General features: G+C 44.0%; 6 protein-coding genes across 7 annotated transcripts; 2 read left to right on the top strand and 4 right to left on the bottom strand.

Moving 5' to 3' along the window:
• Nucleotides 1-357: 357 nt before the first annotated feature.
• Prosalpha4 (proteasome alpha4 subunit) lies at nucleotides 358-1,620 on the bottom strand. Its single transcript, XM_020952720.2, has 3 exons — nucleotides 1,438-1,620; nucleotides 1,138-1,367; nucleotides 358-1,073 (listed from the first exon to the last, which is right to left on the bottom strand). Exons 1-3 carry the CDS (start codon nucleotides 1,537-1,539, stop codon nucleotides 656-658), a joined length of 750 nt encoding a protein of 249 aa, XP_020808379.1. The 5' UTR covers nucleotides 1,540-1,620; the 3' UTR covers nucleotides 358-655.
• On the top strand, nucleotides 1,604-4,421 carry NELF-B (negative elongation factor B). 2 transcript variants are annotated; one of them, XM_086836832.1, is made up of 4 exons: nucleotides 1,604-1,841; nucleotides 1,919-2,098; nucleotides 2,193-3,491; nucleotides 3,554-4,421. In XM_086836832.1, exons 2-4 carry the CDS (start codon nucleotides 1,967-1,969, stop codon nucleotides 3,905-3,907), a joined length of 1,785 nt encoding a protein of 594 aa, XP_086692958.1. In that variant the 5' UTR covers nucleotides 1,604-1,841; nucleotides 1,919-1,966; the 3' UTR covers nucleotides 3,908-4,421. The 2 variants fall into 2 exon arrangements, with proteins under 2 accessions (XP_086692958.1, XP_020808373.1); XM_020952714.2 differs by lacking the exon at nucleotides 1,604-1,841 and having other exon boundaries at nucleotides 1,885-2,098.
• Hira (histone cell cycle regulator-like protein) lies at nucleotides 4,355-8,283 on the bottom strand. The gene is made up of 5 exons (XM_020952713.2): nucleotides 8,065-8,283; nucleotides 6,045-7,954; nucleotides 5,616-5,980; nucleotides 5,348-5,552; nucleotides 4,355-5,291 (listed from the first exon to the last, which is right to left on the bottom strand). The coding sequence occupies exons 1-5, from the start codon at nucleotides 8,099-8,101 to the stop codon at nucleotides 4,617-4,619; spliced, it is 3,192 nt and encodes a 1,063-aa protein (XP_020808372.1). The 5' UTR covers nucleotides 8,102-8,283; the 3' UTR covers nucleotides 4,355-4,616.
• Nucleotides 8,284-8,582: 299 nt separating this feature from the next.
• LOC110184262 (testis-expressed protein 10 homolog) lies at nucleotides 8,583-10,600 on the top strand. The gene has a single exon (XM_020952724.2). The coding sequence runs from the start codon at nucleotides 8,583-8,585 to the stop codon at nucleotides 10,500-10,502; it is 1,920 nt and encodes a 639-aa protein (XP_020808383.2). The 3' UTR covers nucleotides 10,503-10,600.
• Nucleotides 10,590-12,655, bottom strand: LOC110184263 (WD repeat-containing protein 46). The gene is made up of 2 exons (XM_020952725.2): nucleotides 10,854-12,655; nucleotides 10,590-10,785 (listed from the first exon to the last, which is right to left on the bottom strand). The coding sequence occupies exons 1-2, from the start codon at nucleotides 12,525-12,527 to the stop codon at nucleotides 10,648-10,650; spliced, it is 1,812 nt and encodes a 603-aa protein (XP_020808384.2). The 5' UTR covers nucleotides 12,528-12,655; the 3' UTR covers nucleotides 10,590-10,647.
• Nucleotides 12,656-21,982: 9,327 nt separating this feature from the next.
• On the bottom strand, nucleotides 21,983-23,074 carry LOC110184265 (uncharacterized). Its single transcript, XM_020952731.2, has 2 exons — nucleotides 22,895-23,074; nucleotides 21,983-22,828 (listed from the first exon to the last, which is right to left on the bottom strand). The coding sequence occupies exons 1-2, from the start codon at nucleotides 22,925-22,927 to the stop codon at nucleotides 22,616-22,618; spliced, it is 246 nt and encodes an 81-aa protein (XP_020808390.1). The 5' UTR covers nucleotides 22,928-23,074; the 3' UTR covers nucleotides 21,983-22,615.
• Between the last annotated feature and the right edge of the window lie 1,747 nt (nucleotides 23,075-24,821).

Below are 24,821 nucleotides of genomic sequence, written 5' to 3'. Positions count from 1 at the left end.
TTAACAAGCACATTGAATTACTGTCAAGTTTTATTGGCTCGGCAAAATAGCAGCTGATGTTAGGGAGCCAACTAAAGAAGATGGGGCTGCCCAGCTGTTCTAAGTGGAGTTCCTCTTTCGAATAAATTAAAAACATATAGAAATCGGATTTACATTCACTAGAAGTTCATATTACCTATCAGAGACTTTAACCAACTCCAGGAAAATAAGGCATGACATAGCACTTATTAAACATTAGTTCTCAATATAGTATTAGCGATACTTTTCATTCTAATGGAACACATATGTAGTTTTCCCACAAATAAACATTTAACCAAAAGATATCATACCTTCCATAGGTCAGTACAAAGTATATTATTTGTGGTGGTTGACTATGTATGTATTTTATACAAATCAAATAGTTTCGAACCATTTTACAACATTCCGAAGAATAAAAAAATTATAAATTTAAGAAAATGCACTTTCGGATTTCCGAAACATGAATTTGAAGCGTTTTCCAAGCCATTAGCCGTCTACCAAACTCTAGCGTCAGGAGGCGAGCTTTATAAACGGTGCACAGGCGGAAGGAAGGAAGTTGGCCGAACAGAGCGGACACAATTTGCAACGTGCTCGACTTGGAAAACACTTCAAAACGCGGTTTGCCATCGAAGCTGTGTTACTTCTTCTGCTTTTTCTTCTCGAGTTCCTCCTCCTTCTCCTTCTCGATTATCTTCACATAATCCGCAATCACTGTGCTGTCCAGCATTTTGAGGGGCTTGCCATTCTCCATGATGGCCACCTCCAAGTTATTCTGTCCCGACTGGGCGACTTCGAGGAGAGCGCGTATGGCCAGCTTGACGGCTCCACGTTCAGAGCTCACCTCCTCCTCACGGTACGCCTTCTCGAAGAACTCGCGCACAGTCTTGGCAGAGCGGCCAGTGGCGTTGGCCTTGTACTCGTAGAAAATGCCAGATGGCTCAGTCTGGAACAGGTGTGGAGAGCCATCCGAATCGAAGCCGCCGATTAGGCAGGAGATGCCGAAAGGACGACGGCCATTGCTCTGCGTGTACTTCTGTTTCAGCTGGGCGATATATCTGAAAAACAAGAACCAAACCAGTGAAGGCAGTTGGTAATGGTCATCGGCTGCTGTTTCCCAACCTGGTGATGTACTCAAGGGTCACCGGATCCTCGACATTCAAGCGGTGACTCTGGCACTCAACCTGTGCACGATTGATCAGGATGCGAGCGTCGGCCGTCAAGCCGGCAAAGGCCATCACAACGTGGTGGTCCAGCATGCAGATCTTGCGCACAGTACGATCCTCCTGCAGCTTGGCCACAGACTTCTTCTCGACACCTAGCACCACGCAGTTGGCACCGCGAACGCCGACCTATGCGACAAGTCAAACTTAGTTACATTTTGTTCAGAACGAGAGTCGCTTTCGTGAAACCGGGTCTTACCGCTGTTGAGCCCTTGCGGACGGCTTCCTGAGCGTACTCCACCTGCAGCAGGTGGCCATCGGGGGAGAAGATGGTAACAGCACGATCGTAGCGTGAGGACATCTTTTGTTTAAATTAACAAGCAAGGTAAAAGCTGATATTTGGTTGAATTTTTGCTTCTATGCCAGGCAATGATGATGCTTTTTTGAGGGAATGCCGCAGTGTGACCGCAACAGGAGTGCATCAAAAAATACCAAAGTGTATCGGTTTCGTATGTGTTATCGATATAATCACAACATTATACACATCGCAACAAAATGGTAATTATACCAAAAACTAGAGCTAGAAAAACATTTATGATCGTAGAGCTTAAATTATAAACCAAATACATTTCTAATAATAAGGAAAAAATACAAGTATAAAAGGTATGCCACTATCGTCGCTATCGTTGACTAAACTTATAAAACTGTTCTAAAAATATCGATTAATCGATGCCTTGAAGACTCATCTCTAACGCAAAAAGCCGACGGAACGAATTGTATATGGTTTTATGAAAAAAATGAGCACACCGGCGAAAAACAATGGGACCGGGCTGGAGGACGTCAACATACCTGGCCAGGCGTACCTGCGCGAGGCCCTCACCTCCTGCACGGATCCCCTAAAGGCCATTGAGAGTTTCCAGGTTTGTTTACGTTGCAGAAATGGGCGCCAAAAGTGTGTGTGCGTTGTGTTTGTTAACTCCACCTAACTCTTCTTCTGTTTACACACACCTGCAGCTGGAGAACGGCGTGCTGCTGCCTTCGTTGCGACCGATGTTGCCTCTGCTGGACCTGCACGGCGTGCGCCGGCTGGACTTCCACACCTCGCTGATGGAGGAGCTGCGGGACAAGCTGATAGCGCACATCAACGAGATGGGCCAGAAGGAGCCACGCGAGCGTGACAAGAAGCTAAAGGAGCTGCTGGTGAAGAGCTTCCCCGTGGTGCGGGTCAAGTCGCTGCGGCCGGTGGTAATGGCCATTTTGCGCAACACACAGCACATAGACGACAAGTACCTCAAGATCCTTGTGCGTGACCGGGAGCTGTATGCAGATACGGACACGGAGGTGAAGCGTCAGATCTGGCGCGACAACCAGTCGCTGTTCGGCGACGAGGTGTCACCGCTGCTGTCGCAGTATATCCGCGAGAAGGAACACATCCTGTTTGACCACACCAACCTCAACAATCTGTTCTTCCAGCCCACGCCCAAGGTGCGGCGGCAGGGCGAGGTGGTGCAGAAGCTGGCCAACATGATTGGAACCAGCGTGAAGCTTTACGACATGGTGCTGCAGTTCCTGCGTACGCTATTTCTGCGTACCCGCAACGTCCACTACTGCACACTGCGCGCGGAGCTGCTCATGGCCTTACACGATCTCGAGGTGCAGGAGATTATCTCGATAGATCCCTGTCACAAGTTCACTTGGTGCCTGGACGCTTGCATTCGCGAGAAGAACGTGGACATTAAGCGTTCGCGTGAGCTGCAGGGCTTCCTTGACAATATCAAACGTGGCCAGGAGCAGGTCCTGGGTGATCTCTCCATGACGCTGTGCGATCCGTACGCCATCAATTTTCTGGCCACCTCGGCCATCAAGATACTTCAACATCTGATCAATAACGAGGGCATGCCGCGCGACAATCAGATCCTCATCCTGCTGCTGAGAATGCTGGCCTTGGGCCTCAGCGCCTGGGTGATGATCGACTCCCAGGACTTCAAGGAGCCGAAGCTGGACTGCCAGGTCGTTACCAAGTTCCTGCCTGCCCTCATGTCGCTGATGGTGGACGACCAGTGTCGCAGCCTGCACGCCAAGCTGCCGCCAGACGAGCGCGAGTCCGCGTTGACAACCATTGAGCACTCGGGCCCAGCGCCGGATGCCGTGGAGGCGTACATACAGGAGAGCTCTGTGGCCAGTATTTTGGCCATGTACTATACACTACACACGGCACGACTGAAGGATCGTGTCGGTGTACTGCGCGTCCTGGCCATTCTTTCAGCCTGCAAGGACGATCGGGCTTATGAGGATCCCTTCTTGCACTCACTGGTAAGGCGAAACGGATATTCCTTTCTTTTCTTTCTGTTGTAAATCAACCCACTTCCTTGCAGATCGCACTGCTTATCCCAATGAGCGAAGAGTTCGCCACGGAGGACTTCTGTACGACCCTATTTGACGAGTTCATCTTTGCCGGACTGACGCGCGAGAACGTGACCTCCAGGCACATGCTGAAGCTGCTGTGGTATGTGCACAACAAAATGCCAGCCGGACGACTGGCCACCCTGATGAAGGCCATGCAGCCAACGACGGCGCACAATGAGCACATCCACAAGCTGTACGAGACGCTGCAGGAGCGCATTGGCACCGGGGCAGCGGAGACACCGGTTATTGAGGCACCACCAATTGAGTTCGATTCGCCCCTAAAGAGTGTTCCAACGCCGGGTCCGCATTATGCTGCCCAATAGCCAGAGGCGACGGCGGTTGCGGCCACCGCAACTGTCGTCGGATGATCATCGTTTATCTTTTTTTGGTTAAATCAATCCCCCTTCAGCGTAATTATATTGTTTAGAGTCTACATCAAGTTCTATGGCCGAGCTATTCGGATACTATATACCTTTACATATACACGTACATATTTACATATGTACGGCTTTGTTGGCGCACAATCCATTTGTTGTCGCGACCGATTATAATATTATAGTATATATACGCTGTTACGCTAGTGTAACTTTCGATTATAGTGCAGAATAAATAGAGTACAAATCTAAATCGTTAAGATATGTTCTAGATCCTCGATTTCAGAGATCTTTGAAGGTATGAGAGGAACTGTTGGGATTCGATTCTGAGAGCAGTAAATAATTTTCAATATTTAAAAAACACAAATCGATTTAAATCGATCCCAAGTAAACATATTTTTCATACACAACTTGTTCTATCATTTAATGCTTTACACTTTAAAGAAATACAAATATCAACTGATGTGTGTGTGCGGATTGTTGTAAAGAAGGGGTTGTTGTTGGGGAGGATAAGCGACGGTTCCTAATATATATATATAAATCGGTAGAAAACTTTTTACAGCACTGCTTGCTTATGCTTATAGCTTAGGGGACAAGAACAGGGGACACACAACAAATTAATGAGGGGCTGGGGGTTAGTAGGGGGGAGTCTTTCGTCTCATGTCTGATCCGTTGAAACGGCTTTGGAACTGGAAACTGCTGCGGCTGATACAGCTGCGGCTACTACTGCTGGCGGGGATGTGGATGTGGCTCCGCCGGATGTGGACGAGGGTGAGACTGGTGCCGGAAACGTGTCCAACGGAGGTAGCGACGAAGAGGCCGAGTATAGTTCGTCGTCTATGCAGACGGTGGGTGAGTCCAGAACTTGGATTTCCGGCGATAGACTAGGAGCCGGCGGTGGCACCGACAGGGATGACGAGGAGGAGGATGAAGATGAGGACGATCCGGAGCCGGAGGAGGATGACCCTGACGCTGATCCTGAGGATGAAGAGCTGCTGGCGGCAGTGGTGGTTGTCGTTGTGGTGCCTTTGCTCGTGCTTGTGACTGTTGGCGAATCTCCTGCCTTGCAGGTGGTTTCTTCTCCTGCTGCGGCTGCCGCTGCCCCTTCGTCGCCATTGGGTGAAGGTCCACCGTCAGAAGGGGAGCCAGAGGGTGATGTTCCAGCTTTGGGCAGTGGTGGAGCCGGTGTAGCAAAGATCTCCTTGCTGCTGTTGCTGTTCTCCTCTTTGCACTCCTCCAACAATTCCACATACTCGGAGTACATGCGCTGCCACTCGGAGTGTGGCTTCAGCGTATCCAGCACGCACTGCATCAGCTCAAGCTTAGGCACAACCTAGAGCGAGATGGCATTATGGACAAAGCAGTAAAAAGAAAGGGATATCGTCATACCTGCGGAATACCCGGCTCAGGGGGGCTAAGCAAATCATCTAGGAACAGGCGCATCCTCTTCTCGGAGCCGTACGTGGCCAGCTGGAAGGTGAGCATCTTGTGCCAGTGCTTCAGTTCGTCCAGAGACTGAAGGGTCTCGCACAGCTTAATCTGGTTCTCAATGAACCGAATCTTAGCGCTCTGCTGCCAGGCCTCCGAGTTCCTCCTGCAAGGTGGATAATATCATTAGGATTACATCAAGAATTTAAGGAAAACCTGTGGTACTTACAGCTCCATGCTGCCGGTAAAGCAAAAGTAATTTTGACTGCTGGCCTGCATGCTCAGCAGGGGAAACCTTTCCGCCATCTGGTCCATGTCCCGCGGCAGTGTTCCACGAATACCGTGATACATAATGGCATCCTTGGTGGCCAGCACCAGCCACGATTGCAGGCTGGTCGAGTAGGAGTACGAGTTGCCGCTGGGGAAACCGATCAGCGGCATTCCCTGATCCGTCACGGCGAAATGGACGGCCGCGCCGTGCTTGTTCAGCAGCTCCGAGCAGCCGGCAGCCAGGCTAATAGTCCGCTTGGCGATATCCCAGATGCGCAGCAATCCACACTCGGTCAGCACGGCAACCAAACTGTTGTCCGGACTCTGTAACAAGGAAAACAATACGATTTTAGCTCATTTCCTTAGTTAGGGACTCCACTGAACTCACAAAGGCGCAATGGACTGCGGAACTAGTTAGGGAGATCGCTGGAAAGACCGGGCAGCCCGTCTCCATGGAAATCAGTCGCATGCTCCCGTCCAGAGAGCACAGCATGGCGTATTTTCCACACAGATTCAAATTCACAACCGGTGATCCAACGTAGAACTCCCAAAGCATCTCTTTCGAATCGGAGGCGGTCACCTTGGCCAGCATACCGTGATTTGTCTTCAAATGGCCATTCTGGACATGCAGGCGGTAGTCGAGGGCAGCCTTAACGAACTCACTGCGCCCAGTGGCCGTCACATTGAGATTTGGCACAGCCGATGTGCTGCTCTGGTGGTCCTCCACCCGTGGGGAACGCGGCCGATCACTGCCACTTTGGCCGGGATCGAAGGGCAGCGACTGCCGGCGCTGCGACGTGGGCATTGTCTTGAGCCTGGAATCGAGACGGCCCTGGTCCACCTTGCTAACCAATGGTTCGGGCATCCGGGGCGTGGCAGCGGCCTCCGTGGGCACTGCGGACACAATGCTGGCGCCACAGGGCACCGAACTGGAGGTGAGACTTGCGGCACAGGACACCATACTGCTGGCAATCGACGTCGGTCCGTCCTCGTGAAGGGGTATAAACATGGGGGTGATCCGTCGCTTGCCGTCCTTGGTCCTCGTTTCCGTTTGCTTGCTAATGGGTCGCTGGGGGGACTCGTTGCTCAGCGGGAACTTGACGGGCCGGGCCTCCAGGAGCGGTGGTCCAGCGCCCAGAGGCTGCAGCAGTCGCTTCGGATGATCCATGGCCATTTGGCGGCTTAAGCCAGTGCCATATGCCTGGCCATACATTTTCTGGAAGATGGTATGCTTGTCCGTGTCCGTAATAGCCTTGCCCAGCTCCTCCTCGGCAAACTGCAGGCAGGCTATGGTGCCATCGCCGCTGCAGGCCATCAGCAGGCACTCCTTGGGGCCCCAGGACAGGTCCAATATGCTGTCATCGAACAGTTCATGGATGACAATCATGGGCCGCTGCAGCGCCGTCATCCAGACGGATAGCGAGCGGTCGCGTGAGCCCACCGCCAGGACGCAGTACTGTAGGGGCTTGCTGGGACTGCCTCCGGCCGCCGGGCGCTGCATGATCGAGCTGTGGAAGCGCACACAGGTCACCGCCTTGCGATGTCCCACAAAGTCCGTTTCGGTCTTCCAGCCCACGCGCTCCACGATCTGTGCCGTGGGCACGCCGGCGTTCATGGCATGCGCCGAGACCAGATACTGCCCGTCCGGTGACCAAGACAGTCGGAGAAAATGCGTGGTGCCGCCGCACTCCTCGAACGGCTCGGTTATTGAGTATGTCACAGACCAGTCCATTGTATTCCAAATTTTGATACTGCGATCATCCGACTGTGAGGCTAGATACCTTCCAACTGGGTCCCAGGAGACGCCCTTAACCAGACCGGTGTGATCTTTGAGTGTGGCCACCGAATGCGGAAACGCCTGGGCGTCCCAGATGATCACCGTGTTGTCGATGCCGCAGCTAGCCAAATAGGCGTCATTCGGTGACCAGGCCAGATCTAGGACATCGCCGTCATGGCCACGCAGCGTGTAAAAGCACTTCCAGGACTCGTGATTCTTCTGCATGCCGCCGGTGCCGAAGACACCGCTGGAGCCGGTACTCTTGCGCCAAATCATTATCAGCTTGTCGTCCGACCCGGAGGCCAGGTTCTGGCCATTCTGCGACCAGCGCACACAGTTGACACAGGCCAGGTGCTGGTCCATTTGGCACAACATCTTCGGTACGTCCGGGTCCAGCTCGGCCTTCTCCGACAACACCGGCAGCATGTTCCATATGACAACGCGACCGCAGTCGCTGCCCTGGCCGCCTGTGGCGAATTTCGTGCAATCCTGATGGATATCCACCGAGAATATCTGTTTGTCTGCGGGAAAGAAGAGCACAAAAACATGGTCGGGGCGGGTAAACACACATTTCATGACCAAAGGCGGGATTGATTTATGCCGGTTTAACTGGCTAACGTCGTCAACTCACCATCATGATGCACCCAGCCCGGCTTGAGGAGCCGCATGGAGAAATGCTGGCTGCTGGCCGCCGGTTATTTGTCTGTAATCTGCTAAGAATGAGCAAAAGCGCGCCGAATTGCATTAAGAATTTGCAAATGTTTTTCGCGCAGCGAGTTTTGTGTGCGTCAGTGTGACCGTGCCATGGCGGCGGTAAAATCTAAACCTGCGAGACATCTGGCAGCACCAAGGGCGAACAGATAATAAATTTAATTGTATTAATCTTTCATGTTTTTAATAACAGAATGGTTAATATTTAAAGCCATTATGAAAATTTCTTGAATATTCTGAAGCCCCATATTTATGTTATACACGAAAATAAATTGGTCTGGCAACACTGTAAACACATATTTTTGTTATACTTGAAAAGAATTAGTCTGGCAGCACTGTAAGCGCAAGAAGAAGACAGCGCACATGTTTTGTGTTTGAATTCAGGGTCTGTTGACTTTCCATTGTTTTTTTTTTATAAAGCCCTAATTCCGGCTGAAAATGGGAGGCCATCACAAAAAGAACCTGCGAGCGGAGAAGGCCAAGGTGAAGCTAAAGGGCGCCAAGCTGCCCAAAGGCCTCAACGTCACGAAGACGGACTTCAAGGTGCGCAAGATCCAAATCCAGGAGCAACTGAAGGAGTCCTCCTACACGGAAACGGGCCAGCGGCAGTTTAATTTGAAGGAGACACTGTCACGTCTAAAGCACCACAGTGTTAAGTTCCGCACGGATGCACTGCGAAATATCCGGGACTCCTTAAAGGCCGGCAATGCGGATCACTTGATTGGTCATCTGAACGCCCTGTTCCAGGGCATTGCGGCCGGCGCCTTGGACATGGAGCAGTCGGCGCGCCAGGAGTCGTTCAAGACGCTCGATGTCCTGCTGGAGGCCCTGCAGCCATCGGCTGTGGCACCGTTCTTCCACGTCATCGCCACGTACCTGCGCTGCGCGATGACCCATGTCTTGCCCGCCATCCAGGAGGATTCGCTGCTGATGCTGGACGTTCTGCTGGTTCGTGTGCCGCCCGAGCTGCTGGCGGAACGGAATGCCAGCGTCATCATCGGCAACTTCATCGACATGATCTCCCGCTCACGGCACGACAACGAGCGTTCCAACCGCACACTGACGCTCAATCTCGGCCAGGGCAAGCAGACGACGGTCAAGTGGCGCACCAAAGTGTTGATCCGTCTCCAGCAGATCCTTAGCACCCTGGTGCTACACAAGAGCTCCAAGACTACAGCCCCAGTTCGCGTCGTTCACTTCGAGGAGATGCGGCCGCAGTACTACAATGTGCTATGTCCCCTTCACCAGGATAACCGCGACCTGCACGCCATCCTCAACGAGTCGAAGCTGAGTGCCGAGGGCAGCCAGCTGCAGGTATACCTGGAGCAGCTAATGCCTCTGCTTCAAGACAACTGGCTGGAGGTGCGACCGCAGCCGCAACAGCCGCTGCTCGCCCAGGATGCAGCGGCTAGTCTGCACGTGGTGGTGGGTCTGATGAGTCTCCTCTGGACACTGATTCACCAGCACGAGGCCAACCATAGCACACGGGAGCTAAGCACTTGGATGCGGACAAACTATGCGCAAAAGTTCCTGCTCAACTTCCTGGCCAAGGATGGAAGCCGGTTTCCCTACCAGCAGATTCCTGCCACCGGAAAGAAGGCAGCCAAGGCCAAGGACAAGGGACCCGCGGATGGTGGTGAGCTCTGCCTGCCACAGAACCTGACCATTGTCCAGCTGACCTGCCAGTTCCTGCCGCAACCCAGGGATAAGCACTCCCAGTTGTTCGGCCACCTCGCCTCCTACGTGCAGCAGAGCCTGGAGCGTTTGAGTGCCCTGCCGCCGGAACAACAACTGCTTCTGGTGGCATCGCTGCGTGCCCTGCTCCTGGAGAATGCCAAGCTCTTGCTGGTCGTCGCAGCGGAATCCCTGACTAGCCTGTTAAGTGCTGCAATAGAGGCCTATGTGGGCCAGCGCTTCACTACGCGCGAGGGCGTGGCCACCCGGGTGCTAAGCCTGCTGTGCGAGATCGTTCAGAGTTCGAATTTGTACGCCAGCTACGGCGGCGCCACGAGATTCGCCGCCTTCCTGGGTTATCTGCCCGTGTTGCTGCTCAAGCCAACTGTGGGTGAGGGTACGCTGCTGGCCATGGCCACGCTCTGTCGCCAGCTAAACGTTGTCTTCATGGAGGCTTTGATTCAGTCCGCCGGCCAGGTGATCAGTCATCTGCCAAACCTGCATGTCACGGGAGACAATGACGCGAGTGATCGCTTTGAGAGTCAGAAGCGCATCTTAAACCTCTTCTACTATGCTAGGTCGTTGGACAAAGGTCAGTTGGATCGGGCCCTTAAAGAGCTGGAACAGCAGGCGGAGAGTCAACGGATTGCCGGTTACCTAAAGGATGTGTTGTCCTATGATTAGGTATTCTTGGAGAAAAACTAAGCTAAGCATCATTAGTTTATAAGTTGTAAGAACTTGTTGACCTATTAAAGTATAAACTAAAGCTAATTCCAAAAAAATTATATATTAGTTTAATGTGTACATTATGTGCTTCTCCTGTCCATGCTTAAGCCTTGTGCTTCTTCGTTGCCTTTGGCTTAAACCGATCCAGCACTGAGCGCGGTGCCTTGGCCTTTGCCTTGTCCTTCTCTCCATGCTCTTTAAACACGCTTGCCTTGGCCTGACGCACTTCGGCAATGAATTCCTGCGGGTACATAAGCAAAAGGCTTCATTAGAATCACCCTTTTGAGATGCAATTTGGTAGGAACTCACCTTGCGTTTGGCATCCTTGACAATTTGCTTGTTTCGCGCCGCCTTGGCGGAGCCGCCGCGTCCCTTCATCTTGTGCCGCATCTTCATATCGATGCGCGGCGCCTTGACATGGAAGAGCTTTCGCTTGGCATCAATCTTCTCCTGCAGCGTGGGCGCATCCACGCCCGTGATTTCGTGGGGGTTCAGTGTGATCAGTTCGGGCGGAATCTTTTCGAGCAGTGCATGCACTTCATGTTCGCGCCGCTGCTTTGACGTCTCGTACGGATTATCCTCCATCGCATCGAAGTTGGGCTCCCCGGAGCCAGGCACTAGTAGAGATTGGAAGCCACTGGCAGTGGCCACGCCGAGCACATCCTCGTACGGGCAGAAGCGCACGCCATTGACGAAGGCATCGCAGCGCTGGCGGAGATAGGGCAGCTTCGTGGAGTCCCCGGTGCCGCCGCCCGACAATATATCGGCATATGTTTCCAGGTAGGTGCCCTGGGACAGGGCCAGCATTCCGCGCTGCGACACGTCCAGCTCGTTGGCGGGCAGGCGCAGCTGGAAGTGAGTTAGCGGCTGGTCTTGCACCAGCATCCGAACGTCCCACACCTTGACGGAGCGCTCTAGGCCCGCGGTGACCAAATACTGTCCCCTGGGGTCTACCGTCAGTGCAGTTATGGATGTGGAGTGGCATAGCATCTTGGCCAGCGGCTCACGGACTTTGGGTGACCACATGGAGACGACGCCGCGACCGCCGCCGATGCAAAGGACACCATTGCTGGGATTGTGGCACAGTTTGCGAATATCACCCAAGCCGGTGTTAAAGTTGCCGACCAGCTCGCCAATGGAGACATCTAGCCAGGAGGCGTAGCCAGCGGAGTTTCCGGCGGCCAGAAGGAAGTGGTAGGGCAGGAAATCCAGTCGGTTCACACGCGCCAGACGCTTGACGCAGTGCAGCTCGGTGCCCTTGTTATCATAGATGTACACCCAGCTTTTCTGAGCCACGGCATACATGGTGGGCACATGAAGCCACTGCACATCCTCGATGGTCTCCATCGCATTAAACTCGCAGTGCAACCGCTTGGTGACCCAATCGAAGGCGGCCACGTGACCACGCCGTCCGCCTAGCAGCAGGTGGCGTCCATTCTTGGTGTAGCGCAAGTGGTAGGGGCCATGCTCCATCTTTAAACTAAAGTGCTTAGTCGCCGACTGCAAGTCCACAAGCCCAGCGAGCTCCGCCTGCCGCAATTCGGCTGTGGTCTCGCCTTCGTCCGGCTCCAGCTGGCCGGGGATCTCCCGCAGCAGCAGCTCTGTGCGCGCCGCCTGCTCGGTGGCATACTCGAGGTACACCTCCTTGCGCGTCTGCTGCTCCTTGAAGTGGCGCGTCTTCACACCCTTTGGCAGCACCTTCTCGCCGCGTGAGTACTTGTCCATTAGCTCCTGCGGAATGGGATTCTTCTTGGGCTGGGGCTCAGCTGGCTGAGCTGCCTTCTTCGCGAACGGTGGACGTGAAGACGGCTTCCTTTTGGGCTTGTTCTGCATCTTGATGAAGTCGCCAACAAAGTTCTGTTGACTTTTGCGCCTCACTTTTACGTGCTCCACGCCGCCGCCATCGTTGTCGGTGGCCTTCTCTACGTCGAAGTAGCGTTTGATCATCTGCTTGGGACGCTCTTTCGGCGTCGGTTTCGTCATTCTGCTTGAAGTATATATTTAAATTTTAGTTAAGAATCAAAAAACACTTTTAAATCAACACGTGCTGCTTCTTCTTCTTCCAACAGCTGTTGGGCCAGTGTGGCCGAAGTCGTTCCCGACTGGTCAAATTCAAGATTTAGAGCAGCGTTGCCACGTTTTTACTGGTCACATCAGTGTCTGGTCACTCCTTTACGTTCCAATAGGAACGTTCGGCTCGGTTCGTCTCAGCTCGGCTCTGGCAAAGCCTATAAATACAAGCGCAAGTGAGCCATTCGGAAATTTTTATTTTGCGAAAAAATTTGACGCGAGCTCCACGTCGGTTTTTGTTGTTTTTTCCCGCGGCGACGGTTTCAAACAAAAAAAATATACAAAAATAATACACAAAGTTTACGTGAATATTTTAAAATGATTTTGTTATGGTGGCAGTGTTGAATTTCGTTTTTTTTGTACACACGCATGAATTTCGTCGGTGCAGTGAAAAAAAGTAAGAAATGCCGAAATGAAGCTTAAAGTAAAAGCAGAAATTGAGAGTTGTTTGATGGTGTCTATGGCTGTGTGTGTGTAAGTGTGCGTGCGACGCAACAATAACAAAACGAGACAGACAGACAGACGGGTAGGGAGAGCGACATAGAGAGTGCAAGACGGAGAGCGCAACACCTACGCATAGCATCGAATGGTGTTTTTTTTTGTGTCTTTTTTTTTGGCATGCCTCTGCTTTCTCTGCCTCCCTTGCAGCCTCTGCCTTTCGAATTTCTCCACTTCCGGTTCTCGCTCGCTGATTTTTGAAAGAAGCTCTTATTTAATCAATATTAATTTGTTTAACACGCAAAGAAACTTGTCCCACATTCGTGTTTTAAGCCCTCAATTGTGAAGAAATATACATAAATAAAAACTTGTTTTGTTTTGTTTTTGTTTATTGCCTTGCCAAGCAAAGCTCTCGCTCTTTCACTTGTTCCCCCTCTCTTCTAAAGATCAGTCCGATTGATCCGTGCTCTTGTCCGTTCTCTCTTCGGCCTGGTCGCTCACTCAATCTCTCTTATTGCCACAAAGTTGAAGGTCTTTTTTGCATAGCAACAATAACAATAAATACACGCAAAATAAAGGCAAATCAAGACTTAATTTATTTTAAATTAAAAAATTTTACAAAAAAATAAAAGCGAAGGAAAACTAAAAACTAAAAAAAAAATTAAAACTGCAAAATTCACCAAAGAAGAAATTTAAAATTGGACATGAAATTCACGTAGCTTACACTGAAAAAAAAAGACTTGAACATTTTAAAAGATATGGAAAATACAAGTTCAGACCTTAAACGAAGTTTTTTGATATTTATTTTATTATTATTTGCTTTTAATACAACTAAATATTATTTGCCGTGCAGCGTCTTGATTTCTGCAAAACAGGTTTTTGTTGGCTTTTAGTTTTTATTTATTTTTGATATTTATTTTGTTTTATTTGGCCCGTTGCTATCGTTTAAATTTTTGCAATGACGTCAGCGGAGGCTAAATTGTTGATCAGCATTTATTTTATTATTATTTGGCACTGCACAAGGCAGTGCAATTAATTAGCACTTAAGATGCTCGAGATTTAAATTAAATAAATGGCTGAAAATTAAATAAAATGTCTACAAATGTATGGAAGTTTAAAGTCAATATCTTATACTTGTATTGCTTTTAAAAAAGACCTTAAAAATATATATATATATATATATTCAAAGCCAAAGCTCTTAATGTAGAAACACAAAAACAAGTAAAGAAAAAAATGGATTAAAAAATATGCAAAAGCTTGGAGAAGATGAGAATAAGAGAGAAGCTGGACAAGTGGAAAGGGAGACAGAAAATCGGTTGTCTCCCTCAGTTTCTTCAGGTTTTTTTTTGTTTTTCTAAATCCTCTTTCTCTTGCAGAATTCTACATATAAAAATATGTTAAATAAATGTTAAAAAATTGACAAGTGTTTTCGGTTCCGGTTCCGGCAATATCAATTAAATCGAATTTTTAAGCCGCGTTGACGACGAGATAATTGCAAAAACAATGCATTTAATCAAAGTAAAGACTAAACTCGCGCTGCAAAGCCCCGAAATCGAGAGAAACTAGCAAAACCAACCCAAAACCAAAGCCCAAAAATCGCACAAAATACTGGCTAAATAACGCAGAAAATACAAAATAAAAACAACTAAATAAAAGGGGAAAAACAGCGGCAACAACTATAAAAAAATCCAGTAGAGAGGAGCGGAGAGGGGAGCAACGCAGCCACGGCCCCAAGATGTTGTACCAGCTAAGTAAGGCCACCACCAGAATCCGACTCAAAAGGCAGAAAGCCGTTCCACAACATTGCTGGCTCTGGAGTCTGGCGCTACTGGCAGCATTTACCCTAAAGGTGAGTGAGCGTCTTGAAACGGCTAAAAACACAACAACAAAAAAGCCCTACACAGGTTGGCTTAATAGCAACCAAAACTTTGGTTGTTAATATCTCTAAAATCCTATATTTATTGAGTTTATTGTTTTTAAATCATAGGTAGAAGTAAAATATTAAAAGCCTAATTCAAAAATTCAATTAGAAATCCTAGGAAGACCATAGTTTTGTCTTTGTGAAAGAGGAATTCAAATCCTTAGCAGAGTGGTTTTTATATCCTTTCAGGGTATTATAATTTTAGTCAAAAGCTTAAAATGAAGTGAAGGTGTCATTTCCGCCCCTATAAATCATATATATTCTTGATCAGCATCAACAGACGAATCTTTCTGGCCATGTAGGAGAAAAAAATATTTTTTTTTTAGTTTTTCAAAATTTTATAAGGGTTACTTCGTTAAAAATTTTCAAAAATTGGCAAAAAAATTAAAATTTTTTAAAAACTAGCTTAGGAACGCTTTCCGAATTAAAATTAATGCATTTTTGGCTTAGTTATGAGTTATTTAAACAGTGATTTATTAAAAAAATTGTCATATAAAAATATCAATAAATATGGATTTAAGGAAAAAAATTCAATTGAAAACTTCGGCTTCCGAAGTTAGTTTCCCATCTAATTATAAATAATGTATACCAAATACTTTTCCAAAATCATACATTTTAAATATTTTTCTTTAGAATTTAAGTCTAGTTTTTACAAAATTATATCTTTAAATCTGTGATTTAGCCGACTTCTCTTTATAAATAATGTATACCGAATACCTTTTCAAAATCGTGTATATATCATGAATCTTTTCTTAGAATTTGATGCTATAATAAGTTGTAGTATCAATTGAGTATATAATAGAATAATTGAAATGCTCTTAAGACTCTGTTGGAAACAAAAAATGTACTTTAATGTATTTTATTAACTGCCCACATTGCAATCAATGCCGCAAGACTCCGCAAACATAGACATGAGTTATTTACTTATTTATTCAATATTTGTTATCCCACATTTACTCACATATCACCCACATGAAAATCACTTGAAGCCCCAGACTCATCTTCACTATTCTTCACGCTGTGCCATTGATATTTTCCCATGTTAATAAAATTTAATTATTTCGCATTGGTATTGTTCATGGAATACAAAGACCCCTTAGGAAATCCTTAAGAGATGTATCTATTAAACTCAATAAATTGTAAAAGAAATAGGAAGTTTGCAGTATATTGCCAAAATAAAGTTAAAGAATTAATATAGGAATATAGGATTCTCATTCTACATTCTTTATAATTAAATTTTATATTTTAATTGATATTTCGTGCCATATTTGGTTACGGTTTCTGGTGCTTTGCATAACGTTTTCGTTGCAGCCAATTTTATTTATTTTTTGTGATGAAATCAGTAAGACTTGCATTTTTTCCTAATTGTTATTAGCCTTTCGCAGTTAGGCACGAATTCGATTTTCATAAATATTATATAATGCATGCCCACAGATATTGCTTTCTTGCTTATTTAATACTTTTTTTTTACAAGCTTACTTGCTTGCAATTTCTATTACTGTTTTGTTAATTATTTTGTTACGATTCTCGACACGAATTCTAAACTGGTTTTCGGTTTCATTTTTCATTGAAGAATTCTATTTGTACTATTTTTTGATGTTTTTGTTGTTGTTGTTGTTGTTGTTGTTGTTGTTGTTGTATTATTTTGTTTGGCAAAATTATTGACGCGTAACGGCTATCGAGTATATATAGAGCTCCATTTCCAACCGATCCGATTTCTGTTCAATTGTTTACCAAGAGTGATCCCCTTCAAATGGTTTTCTAGTTGTCCGAGTTGTTCTACCGGTTGTTGTTGGCCATATATTGTACCGATAAATGGCCAGAAATATTTGCCATTTGGTCACATACAATCTTAACTTATATTCCATCGCTGGTGGCCATAAGTCACGTCTCTCCAGTTGAGACAATAAACACGAATAGTACAACAGCCATGCAGGCATTTAAAAAATATAAAAAAACATATATAAAGAGAGCCATCAAGATCAAAGTGGAAGTTCAAAGAGCGATTAAGTTATATTTCAAATGATTTCATTGATATTTTGTATATTTCCTTGAATTCTTCTTTGAATATTTATGAAATTAGAAAGCCTTAGAAATCTTGAAAATTATGTCACGTATTAAAAACAATTATCCAGGGGGTGGAAGTGCTGGGCAATTAAATGCAGGACTGTGTTCACAGATGCACAACGCAGATAGGACAACCATAACCACACCCATTCCTTGTCCAGGACACGTGTCAACCGTAACAGCAACAAGACCAGGAACCAGGAACCAGGGAAAAGTTCCTTAGTTCCAGACAGCTTGAAATGGAATTTTTAGAGTGTGGGGGGAAAACAGGAGGAAAACAATTCCGTTGTTGGATGACAATTAAAATTCTTTTATATTTCCACAACCCAATTTGACTTGAACAATGTGCATAAATTAAATTACAAACCATTTAACCTAGGTGAGCATACGATTGAGCTTGAGCTTATTAACCCAATGACTAATTGATCATCGAGTCAGAAAAATATGCAAACAGAAGTGAAGGCTTCTATAGCTTTTTCCGGTTTCATAATGATAATTAATGGAGAGCAAAGTATTCGCAACATTTATTACCTCTTATTTCTTTGCAGAATAAAACCAAGCTAGAACTTTAAAAATATAAGTTTGTTGGGCTAATTAAACACCTAACAAGTGGCTAACATTTTTATATCTTTTCTGCATCCAAACATAAACATAAATATTCGCTAGATCTTCAAAGTATATACATTCCCGCCTCGCTTCCAGACATCAAACAGTTCCTGAAAATAGAATCAAATGCCGGAAATGCAGCAGCCTCAAAATGCAAATAAAAAATACAGATCATGAAAAATCCAAGGGGAAAACTCGGGGAAATTGTAGATGCAAAATGAAATTAGCTTTTGGTTTCTGTTTTCTGTTCGATCGGAAAAGGAAAGTGAGATTTTGATTTCAATTTCGGTGATCGCTTGCCAACCCTTTTTGACATTAGTTTTTGGGCTATAGTTTCCAGATTGGAAAGTATATAGGCAGGGCTACGGTGATGGAAATACTTCCCCAGGACTCGTTTCTTTGTCCTGCAACAAAGGCCAACCGAAAATGAAATTGCTTCAACGGAACGGTGTGTGTGTGCTCCCGTGAGGCATTTTTCTGACTGCGAGGGTGGCTTTTCCGCACAACTTCCCCCACTCAATATATAGAAATGTGTATATATCGAGGTGTTGTGAACAGCTGAGGTGCACATACTAGTTGTTATTATTTAGCTGTAGTTGGTAAAGTTCCAACTGGTTTAGATATAACATTGGACAAGCTAAATAACTAGCAGTTTTTATAATAATAAGAGTTATTAATGCATTAATGAATGAATAAATACTTAATAGAACCATTGACTTAAAATCAAAAAAGAGAAGGTTATATTGGAAAGAAGAAATTAAGTCTTGATAGGGTTTCCAGTGTATTTTTTAACTATTGCAAGGGTATTATAATATAAGTTGGAAGCTTATAAAGATGTGAAGGAGTCATTTACGACCCTATAAACCATATATATTCTTGATCAGCATCAAAAGACAAGTCTTTCCAGCTATCTGAAGCAGAAAAAAAAATTTGAACAATTTTCTACGAAATTTTACAAGGGCTTACATCGCTAAAATTGTCAAAAATGTAAATTTTTTTAAATACTAAATTGAGTATGCAGATTTATTAACCTAATAAAAACTAACATAGGAACAGTTTCTGAATTGAAATTAAGGCATTTTTGACAAAGTTATGCGATTTTTAAATTTGGAATTGTTGGAAAAAAATGTTCACATAAAAAGATCTATAAATATTTAAATATTTTAAGCTTAGTTATCGATTTCCGATTAAAATTTTATAATTTAATTGCAAACTACAACTACTACACTGTTCCTTTTTATTATAGTTTCTCCTCTTAGTTCCCAAAAGAAAAGACTATTCTTGTGACCTCGCCTGTTAGCGCTGACTCCGGGTGTGTCCTATATATGAAGTCACTTAATATTTAGTTCACTGTAGTCATTCATATGAATCATAACCGGGGGAGGTTTCATTTCATACTCTAGCCAAAGGGGAGGGACTCACTGCTCCCACTACCAAGTGCACTAAACATGCTACCAAAAAATGCCACTTGAACATTATGAATGTCATAATTCTTGTATGGGAAAACTTTGTTACGCGAAATGCTGTCTGCTGACTAATTACTTAAGGTCGGGAAATGACTTGCACAAAGTGTGATAGTGTACATAAAGTTTAAGATCCTATAGCGAGATGAAAAATAATACAAGAACACAAGAAAATGTAATATACTGGGCACAATGGTTATTTGCAGTCAAGAATTCGTTGAATTCAGAGGATTAAGTTCCCTTTTTATGTATTTTTATAACTATTAGAAATGTTTAAAACTTTCAGTCTGTTCTTTTTTATCTTTATAACTTTTTATACTCCATAAACCACACTGACAAGCAGGATATAGAACGGTTCTTGATTTATTAAGTTGAGTATAGATACTTAACCGATTCATTTCCCTTAAATATAGTTTAAAATAGAATTGGAGTTTGTAATAACCCTTTGACTACATTCCCAATTACCACAACTTGTGTGTGTGTGTTGTGTCTAGAGCTAAATTAAAATCGATGCCGGGGCCATTTTGCAATGCAATCGTAAATCGTAGATCTCGAACCGTTTGTTTACAGGAATTTACAACAAAAAGCAGACTGGCGGCAGGCGGGAAAAATAATAATAAAAAAAGTAATGGTTTTCTCCCACTAGCTACAAAAGGGAAAAGCGAAGGGAATGGGCTAGCAGTTGTTTGCTTAATTGAAATTTATGGACTGCCCTCTGTAAATTGTTTCAGTGCATGTAAAAGTGGCAGGGGCAGTTGCAGAATCAGCGAAATTATTCTTAAACAAGAAAGGAAGCTAACTTCGGCACGCCGAAGTTTATATACCCTTGCAGATAGAACTTCTATGAATAGGAATCCATACAATATAAATTATATATATTTGTGTTAAAAAACAATGAAGTAATACCTGCTTTCATTTCATTCACCTATACATATTATATTTGCAGTTTTACATTCACAGATTTGCATTTTTCCTCTACATCAAACAATCGTTTGTATGGCACCTATATGATATAGTCGTCCGATTTTTATGAAATTTGCCACAAAATTTAAAACTTATATAAAATGGCTATACCTCAAATTGGATGAAAATCAGCTGAAAACTAAAAAAGTTATAAATTTAATTGTATTAATTTCTCGATCGTTCCTATGGGAGCTATATGATATAGTAATCCGATTTTCATAAAATTTTACACAAAATTTTAGAATAATATGAAATGGCTATATTTCAAATTTGATTAAATTCTGTTGAAAACTAAAAATGTTATCGCCACCGCGATTGTCAGTCTTCCGACAACAGCCACCGCCATTCTCATTCCTCTCAAATTTCTCGATCGTTCCTATGGGAGCTATATGATATATTAGTCCGATTTTCAAAAAATTTTACACAAAATTGTAGAATAATATGAAACGGCTATATCTCAAATTTAATGAAAATCTGTTGAAAACTGAAAATTTTATACTTATTAATTGAATTAATTTCTCGATCGTTCCTATGGGAGCTATATGATATAGTCGTCCGATTTTCATAAAATTTTACACAAAATTGTAAAATAATATGAAATGGCTATATCTCAAATTTGATCAAATTCTGTTGAAAACTAAAAATTTTATAATTTTTTTTGTAAAACTTTTCCGATCATTCCTATGACAGCTATATGATATAGTCGTCCGATCCGGCCCGTTCCGACATATATACGAGTGAGAGTATATAGAAGACTAACTGCAAAGTTTCATTCAGATAGCTTCAAAACTGAGAGACTAGTTTGCGTAGAAACGGACAGACGGACAGACGGACAGACGGACATGGCTAGATCGACTCGGCTGTTGATCCTGATCAAGAATATATATACTTTATATAGTCGGAGGTGCCTCCTTCACTGCGTTGCAAACTTCTGACTGAAATTATAATACCCTGCAAGGGTATAAAAAGAGAGAGAGAGAGAGGTAGGGGTGTCCAGGAAGTGGTCTTCTCACACATACACCCTACACCCCCCAGGTTGCGGCTCATTTGCTAGTGCTTTTCTCCTTGATGCTTTTCCGGATTTTCCTGTGGAGTTGCAAAATCATTGAAAGTATTCTTACGAAACTGGGGGAAATTCGTTCCGTCTGGAGAGCATTAGCATCGCTCGAGTTTCCCGTGGCCTGTCAATCATTTTATTGGATAGTTTCGTGGTCCGACAGCTGACAGACTGACAGATGGAGAGACAGGTTGTCAGGTTTTTTTTCTGATTATTTTGGAAACAAGTGAATTATTTAGGAGAACCAATAATCATAACATACGTCACTTGGTGTATATAAATTATTTATTTAATTTTATTGGGTATTTAAAGGTGAGTCGACCTAAAGTGACTAGAAGCCTTTCCAAAAGTGTTCGTTCAAAGTTCTGGCTTATAAATGTCACGAACTAATTTATTATATCCCCTACATGATATAGTATTGACCCAATATTTTTTGTGCTAATTTTTTTATTACAAATCAAATACAAGAACACTCCCCCACACATAAACCACCTTTTGTGAAAGTTTAGCCAACTGAAAATCGAATGAAATCCAGTCAAGGGCCTTCAGCGAACAGGAAACCGAAGGAAGGAAACCCAAAGACAAATCGGATCGCATCAATGATTTCCCATTTCTGGGATAATAGAGAGAGTGACCGATGTCAATGGCCTTGAAATGTTTCTTGTGGATTCGACACCCTTAAAACCTTTGGGGGCAGGGGGAAAACTAAACAGAAAACAGTGAAAACTTCCCCCTTGCATGGAAAAACTGTTTGGCCAGAACACGATCTGAACTTTGAAGGGTGTGAATTCATTTGTCGATTTAATTATTAGTTTCTTCCTATCGCTGATGCACTAAGAAAAACACGAATTGCTTTAGAGTATGTATCAAAAATATATATATATTTTAAATTATACAGGAGTATGACACACGCAGACAAAGTAAGCAATTCCTTTACAATCCGTTTTGATAAATTGAATACAGAGTTGTCCATTTATATGAAAGGAATATGAGAATATGGAAATTCTCTTGATAAAGTCTGTCTTGAAAGTGCCACACGTTAATTTTCATATCGAATAGGTATATCCAAAAGTCAAAAGATAGGTAGGTATGTAGGTTCCAATGTACCAAAAGCCTTTAGGTAAATTCTTGATGCGTTGCACAAAAGGAGGGTTATATCACGATGTAAAAACCATGCTTGCAAATTGTTTTTGAAGTGATGATTTTTTGTTTTCCAAAGTTTTCGTCTGCTTGCCAGTCAGTCCCATACAATTTCAATTTGGACAAGTATTCAAGTGTTTCAACACATTACGCTTCTGTCTTGCCATAAAACATCCAATATCAATCTTTGAATTCTTCTGAACGATTCTTCTTTACTTTCTTACAAATACTGCATTCATCCTCTGATCTGTTGCACTTCTTACACTCTGTAAACCAAACCAACAAGCAGGACATTCGATTCTTGATAGGTTCCATGTTTCCTTCTGTTAAATCTCCATTATTTCCATTACGAAAAGTAATTATTTCGCATAAAATCCGTTGCCGAGGTGCGTGGTGGCCGGATGCGAGGAAGCGGAGGATCGGGCATCTGATCGATACTTTCAGAGTCGAGCTTATCCCTCGGATGCTCCGCCATCACACTTTGGATCGATGGTCGTGGGTCTGGAGAGCGATAGAATTCCGTGGGCCTCCGACGCGGATACATCTCACAGGTGTTTATCTACAGGAAGACACGGGAAATCCTTGATCAAGAAGAAAGCGCGAAATTTCACACTCGAATACGTACTAATGGTTCATTGAAATGATTTTGTCCGAACATTATTTTATTTTGTTTTTTTTTTGTCCAAGAAATTTTTTTACCTACAAATTTTGTTTCGGTTTAAGAATTTTGAATTTTTGTTTACCAAGAAATTTTTATATTTTTGAATTTTGTTAGAACCTGTTCCTAGGAGAGATCTGAATAAACTGAATATTTCCATAGGCTGTTCCATACACTACAACTGACAGTTGGTCGTAAAGCATTCCATGGCATACTTGGATCAAGTTTTTAAAGTTAATCAAATAAAAAAAATTAGTAAGAAATGTAAAGTTTCAAAGAACTTTAAGTTTTAAAATTAAGTTATATTTAAAATATATCATTTTACTTTATTCCAAATCACTATTTATATATTTTTTTCTGAGTGCTCTTTTGAGAAACGCACTTCTGTTTTAGTTTGTACTTTGCACAGAGCATAGAACATATATACGGGGGTGGCTAGAAAAAAAATGTCCATCCCCGAAAAATAATACAAAATACCACTGACCTTCGAATATATACGCCATAGGAATACAAATCGAAATCGGAATGCGGAAACCTCAAACTCAATCGAATCCCTGCGGCTGGGGTAGCTCGTATTCGAAAGCTAGTTAATCCACTCCACATGGTCCATCGATTCAATTAGTCCTAGCAACGATTTTCATTTGCCAGCGATAAAGGAATAAGGGAAAATAATGGGATGTGCTCCAAAAATGAAAATGATATAGGAAGGGTAGATATTTAGGGAGATATTTTTGGGTCATATTTAAGGATATAAACCATACATTCCTAGGTAGTTGGAAATAGAGTCTTAATATACATAATTTATGGGAACAACATCTCATATCTAAACTATAGAACATTTTAGACATTGGTACGATATGGATAAAATAGATATATTACTTAAATCGTTAATATTTCTAGAAACGGTGACAGAAATTAAATGTATCTCGTACTAGAGAATATATCAACATCACCTTTTAACACTCATATTACAACTCAATCGTTTATATCTATGTAAACCAAAAATGTTCCTGAAAATCGTGTTTTTTAGGAGATACAAAATACCCTCAAAGAACCCTTTTTCAGTGAACAAAAACCTGCCCATAAAACCGCGTTTAACTCACCTATAAAAACTCCAGACTAATCCAATTGTTCGAGTGCTTACAAACTCACAATCGATTCGGTTTCGAGGCAAAACGAAGTCAGGAGTGGACTTGCATATTCATCCGGTGTAAACCAATCATCACCTGGGCTATATGGACTCTGTAATTGCGGTGCTCTGTGCATCCGACGACGACGACAACAAAAAAAAAGTAAGGGGAAATGGAAAGGGTATAACCAAAAGGACGCTCCGGGGGGCAACGAGCATGTAACTAGACGCTAAATAACGTTTAGCATGGAAATGGCAACATTTCGCCCAGTTACCTCCACTTGTGGCCCAACCTCCCAACTCCCCCCGTCACCAAAACCTCTGCCATGTCTCTCAACTTTACTCGTGGCTTAAACTGTTTGCATAAACATTTCCATTCTTTCTGCCAGGCTTGCTTGTTACTCAGCCGAGCCAAGTCTCATCCCTCAGCTCACCATTCCCGGAACTCAGAGCCCAGACCCACATCCACCATTAGGACTACGTGCTAAAGTGCACTGAGGAGTCAACAGCGTCTTGCCGGCAAATTCAATTTGCCACAAGTTTTCCAAAGCACAGCGCAAAAAAATCATATTTCATTTAATGAAATCTTCATTTTTATTCCGAGTTGGAAAAAGTAACTATTTGAGGTTCTTATTATTTGCAAAAAGAGGGATCTTAAATAGATATTTTTTATATATCTATATATATTGCTTGAAATTTAACTATAGAATCGATTCCGAAATCTATTATTACCAAGCTTTAAATACTCTCATTCTTCGCATCGTA

Source organism: Drosophila serrata, unplaced genomic scaffold, assembly GCF_035046125.1.
Source record: "Drosophila serrata isolate PLE 108 unplaced genomic scaffold, ASM3504612v1 contig_293, whole genome shotgun sequence".
Lineage (NCBI taxonomy): Eukaryota > Metazoa > Arthropoda > Insecta > Diptera > Drosophilidae > Drosophila > Drosophila serrata.
This window is presented reverse-complemented; position numbering and strand designations above follow the sequence as displayed.

Excerpts from the sequence above, each read along its gene's own strand:
- LOC110184265 (XM_020952731.2), bottom strand. The coding sequence starts at position 22,927 with ATGTTCGGACAAAATCATTTCAATGAACCATTA. Across the intron at positions 22,829-22,894 it reads ATCATTTCAATGAACCATTA|ATAAACACCTGTGAGATGTA; the intron begins GTACGTATTCGA and ends GTCTTCCTGTAG.
- LOC110184263 (XM_020952725.2), bottom strand. The coding sequence starts at position 12,527 with ATGACGAAACCGACGCCGAAAGAGCGTCCCAAGCAGATGATCAAACGC. Across the intron at positions 10,786-10,853 it reads TCAAGGATGCCAAACGCAAG|GAATTCATTGCCGAAGTGCG; the intron begins GTGAGTTCCTAC and ends ATGTACCCGCAG.
- LOC110184262 (XM_020952724.2), top strand. The coding sequence starts at position 8,583 with ATGGGAGGCCATCACAAAAAGAACCTGCGAGCGGAGAAGGCCAAGGTG.
- NELF-B (XM_086836832.1), top strand. The coding sequence starts at position 1,967 with ATGAAAAAAATGAGCACACCGGCGAAAAACAATGGGACCGGGCTGGAG. Across the intron at positions 2,099-2,192 it reads AGGCCATTGAGAGTTTCCAG|CTGGAGAACGGCGTGCTGCT; the intron begins GTTTGTTTACGT and ends ACACACCTGCAG. Across the intron at positions 3,492-3,553 it reads ATCCCTTCTTGCACTCACTG|ATCGCACTGCTTATCCCAAT; the intron begins GTAAGGCGAAAC and ends ACTTCCTTGCAG.
- Hira (XM_020952713.2), bottom strand. The coding sequence starts at position 8,101 with ATGCGGCTCCTCAAGCCGGGCTGGGTGCATCATGATG. Across the intron at positions 5,981-6,044 it reads CCGCAGTCCATTGCGCCTTT|AGTCCGGACAACAGTTTGGT; the intron begins GTGAGTTCAGTG and ends TCCTTGTTACAG. Across the intron at positions 5,553-5,615 it reads TTTACCGGCAGCATGGAGCT|GAGGAACTCGGAGGCCTGGC; the intron begins GTAAGTACCACA and ends TCCACCTTGCAG.
- Prosalpha4 (XM_020952720.2), bottom strand. The coding sequence starts at position 1,539 with ATGTCCTCACGCTACGATCGTGCTGTTACCATCTTCTCCCCCGATGGC. Across the intron at positions 1,368-1,437 it reads TCCGCAAGGGCTCAACAGCG|GTCGGCGTTCGCGGTGCCAA; the intron begins GTAAGACCCGGT and ends CTTGTCGCATAG. Across the intron at positions 1,074-1,137 it reads ACCCTTGAGTACATCACCAG|ATATATCGCCCAGCTGAAAC; the intron begins GTTGGGAAACAG and ends CTTGTTTTTCAG.